The sequence below is a fragment of the Cavia porcellus genome, unplaced genomic scaffold, assembly GCF_034190915.1.
Source record: "Cavia porcellus strain 051 isolate PalLab524CR breed Dunkin Hartley unplaced genomic scaffold, mCavPor4.1 scaffold_8, whole genome shotgun sequence".
NCBI lineage: Eukaryota > Metazoa > Chordata > Mammalia > Rodentia > Caviidae > Cavia > Cavia porcellus.
Window position 1 is genome coordinate 69,825,845 of NW_026947491.1, and position 23,526 is coordinate 69,849,370.

Genomic DNA, 23,526 nt, shown 5'->3' on the forward strand with positions numbered 1-23,526 from the left:
TCAACTGGGGGATTGATTTTTGTGTACATTATTAAATCAAAATCAATAAAGTAAATATTTGTGAGCTGTCTTGTAGGAGTGTTGTTAATATGGTTACATGAAACATTGAACTTGAAAACTAAGATGCACAGTATGAGCTGACTAGGGATAAAGATCTCGCATTGTATATTTCTGTGCTATGAGACAGTGTGGTGAAATATGGGCTGGGCAGGGAATATCGATTCTAGAACTTTTCTTATGAAATTATTAAAAAAATTGCAAAGCGTGGTAAGCCATGGTAAGCCACACACTGTAAGCCCAACACTGGGAGCCTGAAGCAGCAGAAAGATTCCAGGTCTGGTCTGTGCCACTTAGTGAATCAGCCAAGACCCTGTCTCAAAATAAAATGGGGATAGGGTAGGCATGTGTCAGTGTGCAGGTCCTGAGTCCCATCTCCAGTAATTAAAAAAAGGAGTTTCAAATTCTAAAGAAACTCTGCATGTATGATGTGCTTATTTCTGCTGAAATGTATGTTTGTTTTATACAATGTAAAGATGTTTTCTGTAATTTCCTTGGCTTTCACTGCTCTTGATTAAAACAACTTGCCTTTGCAGCATTATTTGTTTCAATTTTTACCACCTGTCCTCACTACACATTTCAAAATTGTGTCCAGTGTTTATGTGTTTCTGCCCTTCCATATGACAGACCATCTTTGGAGAAGCCTTTTCCTCTGCTTTTCATGTTCCAGTTTCGCTATGTCCCAAGTTGTAACTTAAGAGCACGTTCTTAAAATTTTGATTTTATTTGTTCACACTTACAGTGCATAACTATTACATTCATCCTGGAGAGCTGTTATATCCAACTTCATCTCTTAGTCCTCTTTCAGTTTTCAAAAGGTCTGTCTCCCCATTTCCTACCTTTAATTTTGCCATTTGATTTTACTTAAACTTTGAGTTTCTCATATGAGAGAACAATTGTAATATTTAAGCTTTTGAGTTCAGATTTTGGTTCAATCTTTGTGATATTTGAGTTACTCTGATGTATTTCACTTCACATCACGGTCTCATGTTGCATCTGTTTTCCGTCCAATGACTCAAATGCATCCTTCTTTATAGCAAAACAGTGCACCATTGTATATAAATACCATACAATGTCTATATTTTGCATTCATTTCTTTTTTTTATTCTCATTTCAAAATTTTCATTTTTTCCTATTTTATCATATCCTGCTCTGCCTTGAAATAAAATTACTAATAAATCTGTATCAGTCATCTATGAAACCAAAATATCTTTATGCTTATTTCTTGCTCAATATTATATCAGATTACATTAATAGGTAAAAAATTAGTAACAGTTATTTTTGTAAAATTTTGAACAGTCTTAGTATTTCTTAATAACATGATCTGTTGTTGAAGAATCTCCTCTACTCTATGTCAAATTGCCAACCTTGTGGCTTGCAAGCAAGTTCTTGGTTCTATACTGTAATTTGTGTGTTCTAACTTCATTTGCTGCCTATATTCTCTAATATAAACACATTTCAAGAGTCTTAAATGAGAAATGACATGCCAAACAAAATATCTTACACAGGAAGGCATTTGCAATTATTTCATAAAGGGATGCCAAAACATTGTCACATATAGTATCTCACATGACAAATTCAATAAAATCTTCTAATAGAAGTTTTTATGAAGTTCCTCTAAAAATCAATCCAGGTGGCTTCTATTTACATAGACAGAGAAATTCAAACTGAGTTGTATAGAAGTTCCCTCAGTCCTCATCAGAAGGAGTTTTGCTTTGTCACAAGTGACTAGTCCATGATTTTGAATGAATCATCTTCCTTTGAAACAGGAGATAAGTGAGGAAAGATCTGTTTAAAAATTACTTAACAACTATTTCCTTCTGAGCCATGACTTCTGAAACTGGAATGTAATCCAGAATAGCTCCCTTTTGAATTCCACATTTGTCTTAAGCATTTTTATTGTCTGTTTCTTGCCTCACCCATTTTACTTCTTCCCTCTCTCTGTCGAACAGATTTACACTGACTGGGCCAACCACTACCTAGCAAAATCGGGCCACAAGCGGCTGATCAAGGATTTGCAACAGGACATTGCAGATGGAGTGCTCCTAGCAGAAATCATCCAGATCATAGGTAAGACCTGCCTTCTCAGAGCAAGCTTAGAGTCTTGCTCCTGACCCCTCTTGTAAATTACAATTTAAATCGAATGCATACCAAATTGTTCCATGAGTCTTGGAGATTAATGTGGCTCTCCCTTGATTTAATTAAATGTGTTTATGTGAGGATATTTGAAAGAGGCGGCAGTGTGACCAAGCTTTTAAATAGCTAGAACTGTAGCTTTACATACACTGGATTGTCAAAAATGAATGCTTCATTAAACCAGATGTCTCCCATGTGTGCATTTCATTAACTGGAACAACTCATATAGTCTGTGAGTCCTTGAAACTATATCCTGATCCAGCAGAGACAATTGTGAAAGGTTTCATGTCAGCAGTCATTTGGCACAAGCTACAGAATTAGCGGCAACTTCTTCCTCCATTCACTTTTTTAAAAAAATTGTTATTTATTTATTTATTTTTTGCTTGATTTGTGCACATAGAATTGGCAGCTGCTAACAAGTGTGTTGTCTTATACATGGCTTGGGAGACTGAGCGTACATAGCGGCAGCATTTTCTCTCTTTTTTTTTTAACTCTTCTTTTGTGTGTTTCACTTCGTTGCTTAAGCATGTTATTCTTTTTTTCTCTCTTTTATTTTATTTCTTGGCTTTAGCAAATGAAAAAGTTGAAGATATCAATGGATGTCCTAGAAATCATTCTCAGATGGTAAGAATCATATTTATTCTTACTATATAATGCTTATCATCATTTCCAGAATTAACTACCTTTGTAAATGGATTTGAAAGTTTTGTGCGTGCCTTAAGCTGTTTGATCCCATCCTGTCATATGTGTTTCTAAGGGTACAGTTTAGACATGTGATAGCATCAGTTCAGTTGAATAAGTATAATTCCTATGTGACGTATTTCTAGGTTTATTTTTATATCCTTGACTTTTTTTTGTTATTTTGATGTGCTAGATAATTTAATTCTGAACACTGGTCTTTATGGCCATAAATCTCATTTCCAATTTTAAGTGGTGCCTCTTTATGTGAACAACTGTTTTAAAAACATAATTTGCCATATGCATTAAAAATATATGAGTAGAGTTTTCTTTGTTCCTAACATGTCCAATGTAAGCACATGGGCTTCTCAACATTGTGGAAATAGTTCTAACGGCACGCTCTAAATTTGCTAAGTAGTGAGTGATTTTCAGATGACTCATGGCTTTTCCAGAAAGTAATCTTTGGAGAGGTCTGTCTCTTTCAGGTTAAATCCTGTGTTTATCATCTAGTAAAGCTTAAAATTTTATAATAAAAATACTAACTACTTAGATAAAAATCAGTTTTAATTAAATAGCTCCAATTTTAATTTTATAGGACAGACAACCTGAAACACAAAATACCTTACTGAAGTTATATCAAGCCAATAGAACCATGAATAAGAGCCAAAATCCACAACACGAAGCAAATATAATCATGAATCATAGCCAAAATACAAGATGAGTCTTGCTCAAATTTTTATCACAGTATAAGTGCCGTGAATATACTTAATGAAATCGTGTCACAGTCTTGGAAGAATGAAGAAATTTAATTCACTCTTTAAACTTGCTGATCAGTGCTGTTCTCGGCAGCACATATACTAAACTTACTGACGTGCTTTACTTAACAGCAAAAAAATGAAATCCAAAATAATCAAAAATTATTATTAAAGAATGATTAATTAGCATGGCTGTGCTTTTCAAATAAGCACTACAAAGCACTACAAAAAATGTCATGAACTTTGCAGCTGTTACAAAAAAAAAACTTTATGAAAGAAACTTTCTCTATAAAATACTTCTGTTTTAAAGAAAATTCCTGATCCAGTTACTCTGAGCATAAACATGACTGTGTGGAAATTAATTACAGTTGTTTTCTAAAGCTTTACTGAAAGCACAGTATAGTGAAATATACTCTGATGCTGCCACAGTAGTAACTGGGAAGTTTGAAAAACATGTAACCTTTCTGAGTCTTGGCTTCTCATTTGACAATTAAACTCTAATTAATATATTATTATAATAAGATGTATATAGCATTCTTTATTAATTAAGCTGGTATAAAAATACAGAACAGCATTGTTATTAAGAAAACAGCATTGTTTCTAATAAACACATGCGTGGATTAATACTTGTTAAGACATTCTTTAGGGCTTTATATTAAAAAGCTCTATGGAACCTAAAATCATACTTTAGCACTATCTATTTTGCTTTCATTATTTTAACCTTAAGGAGCTATTGGATAAATATTTTAACCTTAAGGAGCTACTGGATAAATATAAAAATATTTTTTTATAGTTAGCATTCCCTTTGTTTTTTTTTTAATTTTATTTAAAGAAAAAAAAACAGTAAAAGGGTACAAGTAATACAGAATTTCAAAAAAATAAACAGTAAGAAATCACTAATTAATAGAGTACATACTGTCATCTTAGAAATAGTTGTTCAAGTTACAGAATAAAACATACAAAGTGGACATTCACACAGTGAGACTGCCAACAGTTGTGTTCAATGATCCAACAAAAACTTAGTAATATGGTCATCTATCTTACACACCTAAACACACTTGCAGTTATAGCCTGTAGAGCACTTTATTTTCCTCTCTTTTTTACAATAACATTTACACATTTTGGGTTTTATTAAGTTGCAAGACTCCCACCTATTCTGTCATTCCAATTGGATTCTGATTACAGAGAATCTAATGAGCATTAAGTTTATACTCAATGACAGTAAAAATAAATAAATAAATAAATAAATAAATAAGTCTGTAAAGCTCAAAACTGTACAAAGACACAGTCCTTAGATACTTACATGAACCATCTGTATCTAGAGATCATATAAATCTATTAGTTTTGTGATGCTTCTTAGTCCCCATTACCTCCAAAATACAAGTAACTGATGCTATGGATGTTATCTTGATATTGCTGCTGTGACAAAAAAAAAAAAATACCAAAGCCTAAGAAATGCAAATGTTATGAAAATGGTGTTTCTTTTGACAAGCAAAGAGTATTAAAGTAGTTGGAGTTACATTAAATTTGCATCATAACTTGGATCTATTTTTTTTTCTGATGTGGTTGAACTTGAAATTGGAATTGGTATGACCTCAGTGTTATTTAGAAGACTACTTACAAAGCAGATGTAACATTCTGTAATTTTTTTGCCTCTAGTTGAAAGAATTTACTTTGGCTCTATAAAATCAATGAGTACAAGTTCCAGACTATAATTGAGAAAAAAAAAAAAAGTAGAGGAAAGGGAAATATGATAGCATGCCTAGGCTTACAAATTTCATGTATCCACTCCAAACAGGATGCTGTGTTCCCTTATTGCCAGCAGGATCTGTGCTGGTTACAGTGAATGCTATCCCTGCTCTTAGAATTATTGTCATCATCAATCTTCCCTCAGTCTTTCTTTTCTGTTATTCTTTGTGTAGTATAACAAAAATTAGGGTAAAACTAGATTCATAACTTTTTCTAGTCACAGATTGTTTTCATTGAAATTTGAAACTTCATGACCTTTACTGAACCATCATTGAGACTTTCTAATTAAAGGTTTTCTTGTAAGGCATAAATCTACACTATAAAGGTAAATTCTCATAAAATCTGGGAAATTTAGTTTTAGCCAAACACCAGGTACCAGATATTTATACCTGTGTATGATGATCAGTGGTGCAAATTTGAATAAATAACCACAACAGAGTTGCATGGGCAAGAATCAAAGGATTCAGAAAGGATTAGATTTGGTGTATTTTTAAAGCAGACATGATCGGTGCAGTTTGAGCATAGTGAAATGTGTTTTAAGGGGTAGACTGAAGACTGACAATAATATAAGTCCCATATAAGAAGGGTTCTTAGGGCATTCGTTTTCACCTGAGGAAACCAGAAGACTTAACTTAGGCTGTGGCATGATCTGATACAAATATTTTAAAAATTACCTTGGATGCTTCCTGAAGATTGCACATTGATAGTCTCTAATTGAATGTGGGAGATACAGAGTTTAGGGGATTTTCAATGGCCCCCAATTCTTTGGCATAAATCAGTAAGTGGTTACCGTTATTATTGCTAAGTATTGCTATAGGAGAAAAAGACTAAGTGACAGAGGAAGATAAGGCGTTCATAGTTTTTGATATGTAGAGTTTCTTGTACCTTATCAAGTAGAAGGTAACTTTAGGTAACTGAACATAAATTTCCAAATGTCAAAGAAAGATACCAGTTGGACTTTACCTAGTACATAGATTGCTGTTGAAGTCATAGACAAGGATGAGATCTTTAGGAGGTCTGTGTAAAGTCAACCGTGCAAAAAGCTGAGGATCTTCTGGGATGTATCAATATTTATCTGGTAAGCAAAAGTGCAAGAGTCAGAAAAAGAAAGTGATATTCAGAGAATGAGACCATTATGTAGAGAGTGGGTCACATGCACATTATTAATCCTGAAGGTAAATATGAATATTGCAGGTAAGGCCATGGTGTGTACACTAGCCTAGAAACATAGAGCATTAAGCTGACATAAGTGTGGCAGGTGCTGTCAAACACTACTTAGCCAACTAGATGGTATATTAGAATGGGGAAGTACGTCCTGGTAATTAGAAATGGATATAAAGGTCTCCTGCCCAGCCACAATTTCTTTATAAGTAAATGACAAGTGTGGGTTGACATGAGTCATTTTCTAGGGATGTCTAGTGTTTTTTTTTTTTTTTAAAGAAAAGAACATATGGGGTCAAGACAAAGCAATTTTGAAGACTTTTTTTCATGGAAGGAAATTACACAGTAGGGATCACTAGAGGGAGAGAGTGGGAGGGAGGTAAGTGATAATGTCAAATCCTAAAGGAAGTGGTAGAGAAGGGTATCTTGAAGTTCAAGTGACAGATTTGCTGGTGGGAAAAATGGGTCACGTTAAAAAAATGGGTCACATTTCTTTTCCATTATGTCATAGTGGATATGATTAGATGAAAATGCAGTGTTTGAAATAGATCAAACAAATATTAAAAGAATTCAAACTAATGTTACAGTGACTTTGGAACGTTTGATAGCACTAGCTTGCTCTTTTCTACGTAATTTTCTTCTATTTATTGTTTTATCTTATTAGGGTATATTTACAATTCACAGAGTTTCCAGTAATCATGAGGAGCAGTTATGTGTACATACCATACCTTGTTTATTTTTCTAAAAACTTTTCTCTTCCTTCCTTCATCCTCTCTCCTCCTCTAATTCCCCATCCCATTCTTCAGTCTTGTTGATATTATTAATCTTAGCTCATGTTATAGCTTACAATATTTGTATTAATTGAAGTTATTAGGTGCCTGTACATGGCACAACTTTATCCCACTTATTTCCCCTTCCGTCCCCTCGTCCCTCATTCATTTTCCCTTGGACTATTCCCTCTTGCAAGAGATCCATCTCCTATTCCCCTTCTAGCCATCCTTTTTTATTCCCTAACTTGAATGAGAGATACTATATAGCATTTCAGCTTGCGTGTCTGGTTCTTTCACTCAACATTATACTTTCCAGGTGCATCTATTTTCCTACAAATGTATAAAATCTGTCATTCTTTTCTATCAGAATAGTATTCTATTATACATTGATACTTCATTTGAAATTTAATCTCCTGCTTATGAGTATCCAGGCTGTTTCCAGGATTTAGCTATTATGAGTTGTGTTGCTATGAACATTGGTATACATGTATCACTATTATATGATATCTTAAGCTCTTTGGGGGAAGATGTCTACCAGGGAACCACTGGATCTTATTCCATTTAATTTTTTATGGTTTCCTCATATTACATGCATGTATTACACATAATAGATTATAATGGATAAATAAAATTAATACAGGTAAATGCTTCTTTGAAAGAATGTTGTTTTGCACACACACATACATACACATATGCCCTACAGAGTCTGAATGTCATAAACTTAACCATAAGCTAGTCCTTTCAGCAGTACAGTAGTGCCACTGTTGAGATATACTGACTCATATTTCCCTGTTTCAAGGTCATACATGTGCTTTGTTCATGAGCTTTGGTTAATCTCATCTTAAAAACATTTCTGTCCCAAATCATGCCCACCTTCGAGTCCCACTTTGGACCTGCCTTAGTTTGTGGCTATACTCTATAAAAGTCTTAGAAAAGACAAAGTCTTTGGCAACCCACTCAGGTCTCTCTCTCTCTCTCTCTCTCTCTCTCTCTCTCTCTCTCTCTCTTTCTCTCTCTCTCTCTTTCTCTCTCTCTCTCTCTCTCTCTCTCTCTCTCTCTCTCTCTCTCTCCCTCTCTCTTTCTCTCTCCCACTCTGTCTTTTTTTCTCTCTCTCTCAGACAGAAGCTTTCTTTCACTCAATAACATTCTGCTCTTTAAAAAAGCAGAATTTAGTTTGTGAATTTACTGAACACTCTAACATCATTCAGACAGGAAGCTACAGATGATGGCACCTGTTGAATAATTTCTAGGTGGGTGTTATCAAGATTCAAAATAAACTCTGCATGCCATAAGTGTGGTGAGCATACATGAGGAAATAAATTAGTAAACTATAAATACCAAGAATATCCTGAATACCCAGCAGAATAAAAATAGCCAAAAATATTTAACCTCTATTTGAAATGCAGAGGCACAAGTGTAAGATTCTTAGACAAAAATGTTATACATGTAGAGGAAAATCTGTTTTGAAAACAAGTTTATCTCTATGTTAAAATAGGCTGTTATATTTAAGGGTCCTTACAGATGCACAGAGGAATTAGGACACTTGATTATGTGAAGTAGTTGCAAAGCAAGGATTAGACTGTGTGGCTCAGTGTCCACAGCTTACGTTTCTTCCTTTCTTGACTCCTTCTTGTACTTCACCCTAGTAAGTTCAAGTGTTTCAACAGCATGACTTTCTTTTTCTTTTTTCTTTTTTTTTTTCCCGATATGAGGGATCGAACTCACGCATGCACTTGCAACGCAGGTGCTTATGCCGCTGAGCTAAATCCCCAGCCCAACAGCATGACTTTCAATCTCGTTTCTGAACTTGCATGTTATTGTGTAAACTTTGTTGATGTGAAGATCTGGGGGATATTTATTCCTCTTACTCTTTTTTAAAAATCCTAACAATGAAAAAGTAGGTTTTGGTATTCCCTTCCTACCTGATTCCACATCCCACAGAGTTGTGGTTTCAAGATAAATTCTGTTATGTATTTCACAGACATCGTTGTCTCATTTCTAGAGTTATAATTATGTGGAAAGTGAAATTGCTCTTGAGAGGGAAAGTAGCCCATACTTTTATCAGTATTCTTTCCTTTATGTTTCAATTTTTTTGGCCACTGCATATAGTTGCCTTCCAATCTTTTTCAGTAATATAAGAAGATAAGATTTTAAAACAAGAAGAGAAGAGATAAAATATTGGAATGCTGTTAAAAATTTAGTACAGTCTTATAAATGGCACACTGCACGGATGTATCACTATGACTCACATGAATGGAATATGGCTAAGTTTGTCCTTTCATATGATCCCCTTCCATTTTTAAAACTTTTCATCTTTTGGAATGGCTAGCAAGAAATAACTGGATGAAGACATTTGCTTTGCTGCAAATATAACTCTGATATCTAAAGACATACTAAATGACAATTGCTACTTTATAGTTTCTTTAACGAATTCATTATTTTATGTAGATTCAAAATTTGGAGCAATGAGTATAAACTACTAGTATTACATAACTCATGATAAAGTTATTAGAATATTACATAATTTTTAAAACTGAATTTGTCTCCAGAAATTGTTCTGTTACACTAGTGAAGTTGTAATGAAGTAACTGAAATACTATGGGGCATTAAAAGCCAGTCTGTTGTGCTCAAACCACAAGTGTCAGTGGAGTTCTTACTTCTAAATACATGACCCACGAAAAGAACTCACAAACGCCCAAGGCTCCCATTCATTTCTGCAGGGAAGGAGTTAAACTTATGACTCCAAATCCACTGGAATTCTGATTTCCCAGGTTGGTTCTGAAAAATTATGGAAGATTATAATTTCCCTTTTAGTGCTTTATCTTACAGTATACCTTGTAATCTCCGTAGTTCTATAAAAGTACTTTTATCATGAGGCAATAAAGACATTTCCTAAAATACATTAAGTCTAATGTACAAAGAAAGAGAACCCAGCAATATGAAAACCATTTTTGTGTAAATTATTTGGTCTGGCAATCAGAGTTAAATAAAAATTGAAAATACATACTTTAATAACTTCAGATCATATAGTAAGTTGTTTAAACATTTTAACACTAATATGCATCAATATTTAAGTTGGTTTGGGTAATTAATGTGATAAACACAATTTGGAATTAAGGAATTTAATTTGATTTGCATTCTTGGTATTTTTCTGTTTCTGAAAGAAGATGTGAATTTTTTCATTTTATGGTAAATTAATACAGTTTATGTATGTATATATATATATATATATATATAACCAATTATGATATGTAGTTCATATTTTATTATACAATTTAGTATTGCCATCCTCCTTAAATTTTTGTGTAAACTCAGAATGCTATAAATTGTTTTCCCGATAGGCAAGTTTCTCATTAAAAATAAGATACAATCATATCTATTATTAGAAGTTACACATTTTATAATCCTTCTATAACTTTAAATTTATTTTATCTTCAGTAATTGAGTATCATAAAATAACTTATCCTTTCTTTTTCATTGGCTATCTCCCCAAATGTAATAGAAATTATCACATATTGCTCAAAGGTAAAAAAAGCTGAGTAGCTCAAATGCCTTTAGTTTAACTTCCAGTACAACAATACAAAACAAAATATTGTTATGAAGGGAGAAGAGTGCGGCAGGAAGGACAATTTGGTTGCATACTAACAGGTTTGTATTTTAATTCTTGTTCTGTTATTTAATGGTATATTTATATAAAAATTTTGCAATCTTAATATCTAGTGATTACTAAACTTAGCAGAGTTTGTGAAATTAAAAAGTTTTATGTTTTTATAAATAGTATACTTGCTCACAGTTATGTGTAAATTCCTTTTCTGGGCTAGCCTATTGAGTGGAGGTGGAGATATTTGAACAGTTGCTTCCATTTTTGAAATGCAGTACAACATTTACCACCTTGCAACTTCTTTGTGCAGTGGATTGCAAAGTTAGAATACTGTGGCTGATTTTAAAATAAAATACACTGAAAGAAAATTTTTATAAATAACGTACTGCAGATAATGTAGGTAAAATTTGATTTCTTAAGTTTTCATTGCCTATCATTATATATTAAAAGATTTTTATATATCAGTAAATCTGGGTACTGTGTGGTTACATAAAATGAATGTCTTTAATGTAATACTGATCACTTTTTTTCCTTTAATTAAAACACACCATTCAACTTCTGAGATTTAGGCTGAAGCCTAGACCCTTAGGATTTGGACGTCTAGAATCTGATAGCTAAGGTGTCATTAAGACCTATTTTTCTCTTTGGCCTTGCTTCCTGTCACCACTTTTCTCCAAATTTTAGAATTTCTGTTCCTGGATCCCATTCTGCCTGACTTATTCTCCTATGTAGGTTTTTCAAACTGATTGAAAGGCTATTACCCGTAAGAGTGTATTCAAATGGTAAACAGTTGGAAATTCTGGAGAAGTATTTAAGTGAGATTCAACTTTCAATATTCCTAGCTATTCTGAGTTTGCAGGTCCCTCAGTATATGATATTCCTCTACCATGACCAACACACGTAGCTTCTTCCTTGGGTTCACCTTTATATCAATCACCTGCTGGGACAATATACTTGATAATGCACAATTTAAAGGAGGAAAGGTTTAATTTGGCCAAAAAAGAAGTATCATGGTAGAAGATTGTGGTGGACCCCAAGATTTGGAGTGAGGCTATTCACTTTATAGCGGAGAAAGGGAAAACTCAGGGGAGGAGTCCAGGGAAAGATTATTCTTTAAAGGCATGTCCCCAGTGACCCAACCCCTCCAACCAGGCTCCACTTCCTAACAATACATTAAACTCTAAGCCATCAGTGGATTAACCCCTTGAGCTAATCAACTTTCCAAAAGTTACTTAATCCATCCAAGTTGATAGCTAAGACTAACCAGTACAACATTATTCCATGTTCCTTCATTTTTCTAACTATTCCTAGCCTCTCAGGGAGTAATGCAGGCTTCTCTTTAAGCAACAAAATCTAGAGGTTATGAAAATAGCTCCCTGTGTCTTTAAGAATATCCATTCTGTTCTTGAACAAACACTTTATCATTGTAGTATGGTAGGGTGATGTTAACTTTAAAAGTAGATATCTTTGTAACTTTGTTAAATAAGCCTAAATTACTAATAACTTTCTTTGGTAGTCCTTTTGGTTTCCAATCATAAAGAAACTCTTCAGTGTTCTTTAGTAATCTGTATTTCTCTAATTATAACATTCATCACATTAAATTTAGATTAACTTTCACTGAGTGGTTGATCTTTGTTTTTGAGGGCTCAGAAATTTCTCGATGAACAAATAATCACTAATGAATGAACAAAAATAAACATCCTATAACTCTTAAGGCAAAACGATTACTGTGTATTACTTTAAATCAGCAGAAAAATTTATATTTGGTTAAAATCTATATAATTATTAAAATTCTATATTAGGACAGAATTTTGATAAAACTTATCCATCTTTTCTAACTTTTGTTTGAAGTCATGTTGATTTATCAGTTTATATAATTGCACAAATTTATCATGAAAATCAAGAACTAAACTTAATGGAAAACAGCACAAGTCAAAATAGAATCTGTGTTCCGGGAAAGCCAAAGTTAAGATTGGTTTTCATACCTCTAGACATTCTGAGTATCATTTGTTACAGCAGTATCTAGTACTTCAGATCTATCCTAACCAGGGTGCATTTCTAGAGAAAAATAAGCTTTTCAGGTATTATGCACGGTAGTCCTTTTATGATTATTTAATATTCTATACTACAGTTTTTGTGTCCTGTGTTAAAATTCAGTCTATAAGCTTAATTGAGAAAACAAGGATTTGTGCAATCTGCTCTCCAGCACCCTTGTGAACACTTTTCTTTGTGGTCGTTGTGGTTGGCAGGCACTGCTTCTCCATCCGATACTTGTCTAACCTTATCAAAATCTGAGTTAGCCCTCAAGTTGAAGTGACACTTTTGTGATGCTTCCCCAGATCTGTAGTGAAAATTGATAAATTTTTGCAATGTATTATATGATGCCTGATGGAATAGTGATTTGTGAATCTATTCTGTCTCTTCATGTATTTTATAAGCTTTCAAGGGCAAAGAACGTGTAATTCATTTTTACATCCCTTCAGCATCCAGCAAAGCTCTTTGTCCATTAAGAATCACTATTTAATGAGTAAATGAATTGCTCAATATTGGTATGTCATGATTTAGACATAGCAAAAAATTAAGTTTGATAATAATCATATTCAGTTATTTAGCGCCTAAATGTAGTTTGCATTAAATATTTATAAGAAAATATGAAAGAAAGCTTTTGGTTAATACTGTGAAATAAGCCTCCAGTTGTTTCCTAAGTTGGGTTGTATACATTCTGTAGAAAAATACTAAAAGTCTGCCATAGAACATGCAGTTAAAAAATGCATGAGATCAATAAATAACTGTACTGTTTCTGGAATGTTCTGTTATATCAAAAGTCCTGATATTTGAGAAAAGGGGAGGTATAATTATCTGATGACTGCCTTGAATTTTCATAAGGAAGAAAAATAGTATGACCCCTTGCTTTCATCACTTGAAACCAAGTTTGGGATGTGGCAATTAGACATGCTCATATTTATCAACTGCATAAGGGTCAAGCTCAACATATATCTATGAAACTAGAAAATCAGAAACATCCATGTTTTGAAAAGTAGGGTCCCATTTTCACAGGAGTATTTGGAATTATTATGAATTTCAATGCCTTTTAGAATGTATGAGGATAGTATCTCTGCCTTGAGCATAAAATTTAATAAACGTTCAATGAACGGTTTAATTCTATAGAAAAAAATTAAATGTAAAATGTCTGATGTGCTGATAATAATGATATAAATAGTATCTACCCAACTATGAAAATATGGACCAACTTCTATTGAATATATTATCTTCAATAAAGAAAACCTAAATAGCAGGCTTATTTTCACATTTATTTGTTTTTATTTAAAGTTTTCCAATATTATTATGCATTCGATAGTATCTAAAAAGCCTCAAGGCTCAGTATAACTATATATTTTGATATGGTTAAAACTTAGGAACTTTATTTTCATTGTACTGTTTTTTCACAGTAATTTAGTCATAATTAATATAACATGAAAATAGGGAAAGTAGGCCTTCCACGTCAATTAAAGCTAAGCCACAAGTAGAAGAAAGGACTCAAAAAACTCTGTCTGACACAATAATAAACAAGTAGAAGTACTGGGATTGAATTTCCATGAGTTAAAGATATGACTGCTTCATGATTGAGATGAGGAGCATCGTACCTCTAGAACTCAAAGTGAATACCTCCGTATTACTGAATATATATATATGAGGGAGGGGAGAGAGACACAGAAAGAGGGAAAGAGAGGGAAAAAGAGAGAGAGAAATAAATGTATACATGCTTACAGGAAAAGTTGTATAAATACTTTAATACTAAATTTATTGCTATGTCATGGGATTATGACAAGTTACTTTGTCCTCTAAAATTACAAGAGATGCTCAAAGTTCCTTCCATTAACTTTCAGACATTAGTATGGTGAATTACTGCTTGCATAATCTTAGTCACTGAGATTGCTGCTTCATGCATTTTCAATTTCTTCTCTAAGCGCTAGCTATATATTTCTGCTATATATGATGGTAACACCATTTGTTGAAAAAATACTACTACTTTTGTTTTCCTGAAGTGTGTGTACATTTTTTGGTCAGATTCACAGGAATAAAGTACATGGATTACATTGTACCATGAGCAAAGTAAGCAAAATGCAATGCATGGCTATAATCTCAATTATGGCTATAATCAATAATTACTACCTCACATGTGGGTAAATTGAGATCTTAGGCTGTCATTTTCTTTGAAGAATATTGATTGATGCTTTGATTTTTCAAGATTTTCTGAAACTTGAAAATCTCCCAGGGAACTGTAAAATGTCCTGGAAGTGATTACTATCCACTGACATTTTATTTAATAGATGGGCATGGAAATTTGGCATCTGTTGTTTTAAAAGTTCCTCAGTTGATTGCTATGTGCAGCAAAGTTTGAGAACCACTGGGTTACCGTTTTTGAAAGCAGATTTAATGCAATATGGATAGTTCTCACAAGAATTCATGTAGTGGCTAATGAAAAAGAGGCTACAATATCATTTTGTACTATTGTCAACTTTTATTAATATTTTAATATTGATGTTATAAAAATCACAGATACTTTTATATTTCTTGAGATAACAAGTCTCACTAAGTGTAGTATATATTACACTGAGTGATTTATGTGTAAAATGTCACTTAGTCTCCTAAAATGAAGTGTATTGTTTGGTTATCATCTCAGGACTAAAAAAATCAAATAATGCCTTCATGTACCAATGGTTGTATACATTCTTTGCAATTATTTCTATTAATCCCAAAATATAATGATAACAAGTTTCATTCACACATGGTTCTAATATGTGTGAAATATTGATATGTTTACATGTTTTCTTCAGCCTTCAAAGTTTGACATTGTTTTGAGAACAACACTGAATAGGAATTGTAAGAGTGGACATCTTTCTCTTGTTTTTGATCTTAGAGGGGAAACTTTTGGCTTTTCTTCATTTAGGATGAGGTTGGCCATTGGTTTTCCATAAGTGGCTTTTATTAGACTAAGAGAAAGTCCTGCCATTCTTATTTCCTTTAGTCTTTTTTTTTTTTTTTTGGTCATGAATGTATGTTGGATTTTGGCAAATGCTTTTTCTGAATCTATTGAGATAATTACCTGGTTTTGTTCTTGCTTCTGATTATGTGGTCTATTACATTTACTGTTTTTCATACTTTCATACTTGATCCCTACATCTGAGGAATGAATCCTACTTGATCATGGTTTATAATCTTTTTGATAATTTGCTGGATTCTGTTTTCCACTATTTATTAAGGATGTTTGCTTCTGTGTTCATTAAAGATGGTTATGGTTTATGGTTGGGTCATTTTCTGGTTTTAGAATTAGGATAATGATGGATTCTAGGAATAGTTTTTGGAATATTTCTTCCATTTTGATTTCATTAAAAACTTGAGTACTAGCAATAGATCTTCTCTAAGGTTTTTGTAGAATTTGGCAGAGAATCCTTTGAAACCTATGCTTTTCTTTAAAACTTGGTTGCTATTTTATTACTTCCTAAATTTCATTGAACTGTATTGCATTATTCAGGATTTTTGCATCTTCTAAGTTTAGATTTTGTATTTCATATGTAGCCAGAAACCTGTCTCTTCTGAGCTTTCCATTTTATTAGATAATAGGTTCTCAAATTAGTTATTAATGATCTGAATTTCTTCAAAATTCATCATTATTTTGCCCTTTTATTTCTTTATTTTGATAAGTTTGACCAATGTTGTATCTATTTTGTACAAAATTTAAAAGAACTCACTTTACAATTCTTTATGCTTTATTGTTTTATAATTTCAATTTCATTAATATCTGCTCTGATTTTCATAAATCCGTTACTCATATTAGGTTTGTTTTTAGAACATTCTTGGTTTTCTAGAACCTTGAGGTGTATCATTCAGCTATTTATCTGAGCTTTCTCTGTTTTTCTGATGTAGAATTCACTGATAAAAAACCTTCATTTTAGCACTGCTTTCATTGTGAACCATAGTTTCCAGTATACCATACTGGTGTTATAATTTGTTTGTAGGAACTAAATAATTTCTTCTTCAATTTCATCTGTGACTCATTGATTATTCAAAAGGGCATTATTGATTTTCTGTGTTTTTGCATAGTTTCTGTGGTGGATCTTACCATTGATTTCTAGTTTCACAGCACTCTGATCTGACAATTGCATGAGACAATTTCTATTATTTTGCATTCATTTAAGCATCATTTATGGGTTAGGGTGTGATCTATTTAGCAGAAAGTTCCATGCAGTGCTGAAAATAATGTATATTCTGTTGTTATGGGGAACATTCTGTAGGTATCTGTTAAGTCTCTTTGTTCAAAAGTTTGGTTTGACTTTCCTCATTGATTTTTGTGTGATTGATATGTCAATTCGTGACATAATATGGTAAACTCTTAACTTATGAACATTTGAATTGCAAACTGTCACACTGTAAAGCATAAAAATACAAATATTAGATTCATTTATATCTGTGAAATATTTACTATGTTTGTGTCAAAAATGTGTAAGACTCACTTTATCAGACTTATGAATGTGTCCAACTTATGAATGTTCTCCTGGACTGGAACTCGTGAATGTTCTCCCAGAATGGAGTTCATTCATAGTTGAGGACTTGTTGTATTGAAATTCCCCATTACAATTGAAGTCCCCCATTACAATACAATTATAATTGTATTGATATTTAACTTGTTATGTCCATTAGTGTTTCTTTTATGAAGTTATGTGTGCCAGTATTTGCTGTGTATAAATTTATAATCACTATATCTTTCTGTCAATTGTGCCCTTAACTAATATGTGGCGATTTTGTCTCTTCTGATCAGTTTTAGTTTGTCTGCAGTTAGTGTACTAACTCCTACTTTTTCCTTGTTTTTACTGCCTGAAACATTGTTTTATATTCTTCAATTTTAAGTTTACTAATTTCTTTTTGAGTTAAATGTGTTTCTTGTGTATTCCATATTGTTGGACCTTGTTTTTTGAACCATTATGCTAATCTTTGTCTTTAATTGGTGAATTTAGACCATTCACATCACTTAAAAATATTAAACAGAAAATATATATTGGCAGAAAGTGACCTCTAAGGTTAAGAATTCTTCCAAGAAGCTTTTTATATTGGTTAGTTTTTTTGTTTCCCAACACAAAACTCAATGCTCTCAACTAAAAGGAAAAATGTTTAATTTAACTCACAGTTTAAGGGGAGTTGGTATACAATTGGCTGGCTACAAGGGTAAAACATCATGGTAGAAAGGTATGGGAGAACAAATATGCTCATTTTATGGCACCTAGGGAACAGAACAGCAAAACAGCACCAGAGAAGGATGTCAAAGAATCATATACATTACCCAAGATCATGGTTATATATTATGTAACACATTTAATAAATGTAGTACATTTCAGTTTTTTTCATCCTCTCTTTCTCCTTACTTCCTTACCTGACCTCCGCCCTTCTCATGGTCCTCTTTCCTTTTGCAAAAGATCTATCTCCTTGCTACATTCATTCATTCATTCATTCACGCATTCAGAGACCATGGTTTCATTAAGTCACATAGGCAGAACTCAAGTTTTTAATTACCCTGTTTCATCCTTCTGGAGTGCTGGGGTTGTAAACATGTACTATCGGGTACAGCTATAATTTGAATTTTGATTGCTATCTGACTCAAACAATGGTGAAATTGAAACTGATTTCAGTAACTTAAATCAATTTGATGGTAAAATCACTTTTATCTCTTTGTACAGTAATAAAAAAGCATAGAGGTTTTTAATTCAAAGAAATAGTATTTCATATGAAAAAATAATTAAAACCATATTTATGGTAAGTTTATTTAACTGCAATCCTTAACAGCAATGTATTAAAAAACAGAAATGACAAAATTATCCTAGAATTTGTTGAATTCCTAAGAATCTATTGAAATAAAAAGTCATTAATGGAAACATAATATATAGTTAAATAGTTCATTTAAAGTACTTTAATGTATGCACTTGGGGAGGAAATTCACTATAAAAATGACATTTAACAAGAATTTTCAAAGTTGTTTATGTTTATTATTATAACATTTTTATTGTATAAAAAGTGTAGTGAAGGGGCCTGGAGTTATAGCTCAATTCATAGAGCTCTTGCCTCATGTACAAAGCCTTGAGTTCCATCCAGGCTCTTAAAAAACAAACAAATAAAAACATCGGAATATCATACTACAAACAGGAATAAATGCATTCATAAACTGATTGGAATTAAGTAGGAACAGAAGTACTAGATTAAATTATATTATTTTTCTACTTTATTGTGGGAAAATTAATTTTTCCAAGTAAACACATATTGTTCAATAAACTAAATTTAGTAAACTAGTCTTTAACTGTCTTATTGGTAATGATATACCACTACCTATTCTTTTGCTATTATTTAGTTTCTGCAACACTGATAGAAAAATGAAATAACTATCTAAATTGTTGAGACTCATGATGAAGAACCATACAGAATATTCCAAAAAGTTAAGTATTCTAATAAAAAGATTTGGAAACAGTGAAGAGTATTTTTTTCTTGTTTTGGGGATCATTTATTTCTATTTCTTTTCTAATTGTAATTTATATGGAGAGAATGTTGTGTGTCTCTCTTACCAATTCAGTCTATGTTGCATGTTGGTTAAATGGTAAGCTAAAAAACAAAGAAATCTATCTTACAAACTCAGAGACTCTGTTATGAACCAATTTGTCCATCCGGATAAGTTAACTCTACTGGATAAGTAACACCTAGCGGATTAATTGACCTTGTTCCTGTGTGTGTCTGAGTGAGTCCGGGAAGTATAGCCTTGGGGACCACATACACTTTCTCACTGCCTCCTCTCTGGAGCTGCTACCCACTTTGCTCCCTAATGTCATGAACTATAAAACACTTCTCTACCATCACCTTCTGTCATAAAAGTTGCTAAAATTTAGGTAATAATATCCTGTTAACATTTTCTGGTACATTTATGTGTTTAAGTCAGAAATCATTTTTTTATAAAATTTTTTTATAAAAGGGATATAATTGCTATCAAACTAATAGCACCAGAATTAGCATTACAAATACTTAAAATATTCAGTCCATTTTTCTTCCTTCTTACTGGACCATGATAATTATTTGATTTTTAAATTTTTTGAATGAATTTGAATAAATTAAAAGATTGTTTTGGACAGATATAATACAATCTCATTTGTCCTCATTTCTGATTTTTAAATGACTCCTTTTAGTCCTTATTAATCTTATGGTCATTAGCAAAGTAAACTGTGAAGAAAGAGATGGTTCTGATATGCACTTTGGCACCAAAGGCCTCTTTGGATATTCAGATACTTATGGACAGGGCAAAACTTCAAGTAGTTGTATTCACAATGTTCAGCTCTGTTCTTTTTCTCTGTAAAATAATTTAAGTAAATTTACCTTGAAGTGAATTAATATAATATAAGTACCCTTTTTTTTTCCCTGTAAAGTCAATGTGTATAACTTGACGGGTTATTTTTAAGCAAAAAATACACTGTGTATATTGTTTTGTAAATTTAATTTTGCAAAAAGGTGCATTTTAAAAAGGCATATAGTTTGTTTTGAAAAACAGATTTTTGAACTTGTTTTCTTTTCATTTTCAGAGGCACTTTAACATTACTATGAAGCTAAGCCAGAGAGAAAAATAACAGGGCTGTTTTGTGTCCTCATGAGTATCTTTTGCTGAGAACTTAACAAAAAAATCAAAACCTTACTAAGTTATACACTTTAAATATGTTATTTACTTTATAATTCCAAATACTAAGATGCTGATAAGGAACAGGAATTTCCTATCTTTCTGGTCTTTCTTGGAAGTCTTGACTGTTTAAATCCATGACCATTATGAGATGCACATCTTACATAACATAAATTAGTCACTGTGTTTTTTGCTTCTCATTCTTAATGAATACATGGTGGTCGAAATAAATCATGTAGAAGCCATGAAAATGACATGGGCATCTTGTTACAAAAGCAAATACACCGGTACCTGTACTTAATCACATTAGTAATCAACTACATAAACAAATTTTTAAAATATAACTCTAAATATAACCTCTAAAAGCTGGAGTTTTAGTTCAGTGGTGTAAGTGCCTGCCTGGCAAACACAAAGTCATGAGTTCAATCCCTGGTATCAAAAATAAATAAGTAAATAAATAAAACCTCTAAAAATCTCCTATGTTCTAGAATGAAAATTTCTAATTTCTCCATGTTCTGGTCCTGTTTTCCTCTTATCTATTTTTTGGAATAGTTAAGGTGATTATTATTGGTTGAATTTTCATTATGCATGATCTAACATTGTAAGATCCACACATGTAACAGTCTCACTGGATGTGGGTGGTTTCATTGAGACTTATTTGTAAAGCACAAAATCCAGTTTTATGTTAAGTAGGTGGGCTGCTACTCTGCAAGAATGCCATTCTTGACAGGCCTTTATGAATTGTTTGTAAGTACTAAACTGGACAATGAAAGCTTTATACTCACTCTGTAATTAGCCAAAATAATTCTGGTTAAGTTCTGGTAAAGATCTCTAGAATGAAATGAATGTAAAACATTCATTCTTTATCATTCTTTCTGGTTCCCTTCTCCCTCATGTACTTATCAAAAATAACTCTCTAAGTTAATTTTCTCATTGCTTTTCATGTTACAGATTGAAAATGTTGATGTCTGCCTTAGTTTTCTAGCAGCCAGAGGAGTAAATGTTCAAGGTCTATCTGCTGAAGGTAAGAAAAAGCACTCTGTCATAAATAGCATCAGTGTTCTAAAAAGATGTTTTTGAGTGTAAGAAATACCATGTTGGAATATATAGTTCTGTAATATAACAACAAATTTGATGAAATTTCCAAAGTAACAGAAACATAAACATAGTGGTTATTAAAGTATACTTTAATTATTTATATATTTTTTCATATTTGTCATAATTATTTTTTGCATGAATGAGTGATGGGGTGGGTTATAAATCAACAAAATGCCACCTTGTTATGAATAGCCTAGAGTGTTTTCAGATCCAAAGGTAGACATATGAATGAAGAGGTAAATATTAGGTAATATTGAGTATAAATACAGGTTAAATTGTGTTTTGAATGTCCAAATATTATTTTATCTATAGTGTTAACATAACCTAATCAAGTTAAAGGTGATGGTCAAAATATTCAATATGTCAAATCTCTTTGAATTCTTACATAACTAGACCAAAGTACTTTTAGCTGTCATATGGAAATAATTTAAAAACATTAATGGTTTGAAAAATCACCACTACATTTCATATACAGCAAAGTAGGAAAAGTTAGAACTAGGTTTTCCATTCATCTGTTTAGAGAGCTTATTTTTCCTACATATAAATTGACAAAAATTTTCAAAAACGAGACAATATTTGAAATATTTAATAAAACTAAATGATGTTTCTGTTTGTCTCCTTTTCTCCCTCATGTCATTTTATTTTCCAGTTTTTCTTCTATTTGTGTAGTCCTTTATCACTTTAAATCTTATGTATCAGGTTTATTATATTGTGAAAGGTATTTTTGCATAGATTATTAATGTACAACTACTGACATTTGAATTCTAATATTTTTAGGAGCCCTTTTGAAATTTTCAAATAATGTTGATAAAAATCAATTTGCTAAGATTATTAGATAAAAGTTGTTGTGGATCATGCATCAATAATAATTTTTAATTAGACTACTAATTGTATACTTAAAATTCTGAAAAATGCCATTAAATACCTTGACAGTTAGCTTTATGACATTAACTTGCTTTGAAAGTCAGCTTTTCTCAATGCTATTGGAAATATTAGACTGTAAAATTTTAAATGTCCTTGCAATAAAATAAATCATGTACTTCTCAAATATTATAAATTAATTTTTCATTTTATTCTATATTTTTTCTTTATTTTAAATTGTTTTTTATATATGTACTATGATGCAGTAGTATATAATTAAGTTACCTTTTTAATGACCAAAAGGCTTTGATTCAAGTCTTACTGGTGGCTCTGTAATTTAGAATATAATTTGAGTAACATTCCCCAGGATAATCTTGTATTTTTCAAGTACTAAAGACAGGCACCAATATTTTCATTTGTTCATGTCTCTTCCTTCTCACATGAAATTATTAATATGTATAATCCCACTGATTTTTATATATCACCTAAAAGTATATAGATGCTCAAAAGGGATGTTCTAAATTCAAGCATACATAGAAAATCAAGGAAAACCTCTGTAAAGAAGATCTTTCAGGTTTATAGGACAAAAACGATGTTTTCTATTGTGGTCTGAGTTTGACCAATGCAGTACTACATTACAGCAAGTGTGAGTAAGGCCTGAAAGAAAAATAGAGCAAATCAAAGGTGTACTTTTATGATTCACCCTCCTTCACAGTTCGAGGGACCTGAAGAACTGTCAGAAAGCAAGAACCCACATAGGGAGTGCTCCTAAAGTTCATAAGGGGTTGTAAAACCATGACCTCAATGGGGGATGTGTTTTATTGCCAAAGTAAATTGTATTTACGATATGATCACAAGTTGTATAGCCTTATTTCAAGCTTTATTACTTCTTCATTCCTAAGTTACAGCTACAGAAGAAAAAATAGGATCATATTGTAGCTGACCTTGTGAATTTGT

At 32.2% G+C, this 23,526-nt stretch overlaps 1 protein-coding gene across 7 annotated transcripts in view; it reads left to right on the plus strand.

The window, feature by feature from the left end:
* Nav3 (neuron navigator 3) overlaps positions 1–23,526 on the plus strand; it is a 747,442-nt gene that overhangs the window by 516,337 nt on the left and 207,579 nt on the right. For all 7 annotated transcript variants that reach the window (XM_063255189.1, XM_063255188.1, XM_063255190.1 and 4 more), the window contains 3 exons: positions 2,010–2,127; positions 2,765–2,817; positions 21,562–21,634. In XM_063255189.1, the coding sequence (XP_063111259.1) occupies positions 2,010–2,127; positions 2,765–2,817; positions 21,562–21,634 (244 nt within the window). The remainder of the gene's footprint in view (positions 1–2,009; positions 2,128–2,764; positions 2,818–21,561; positions 21,635–23,526) is intronic.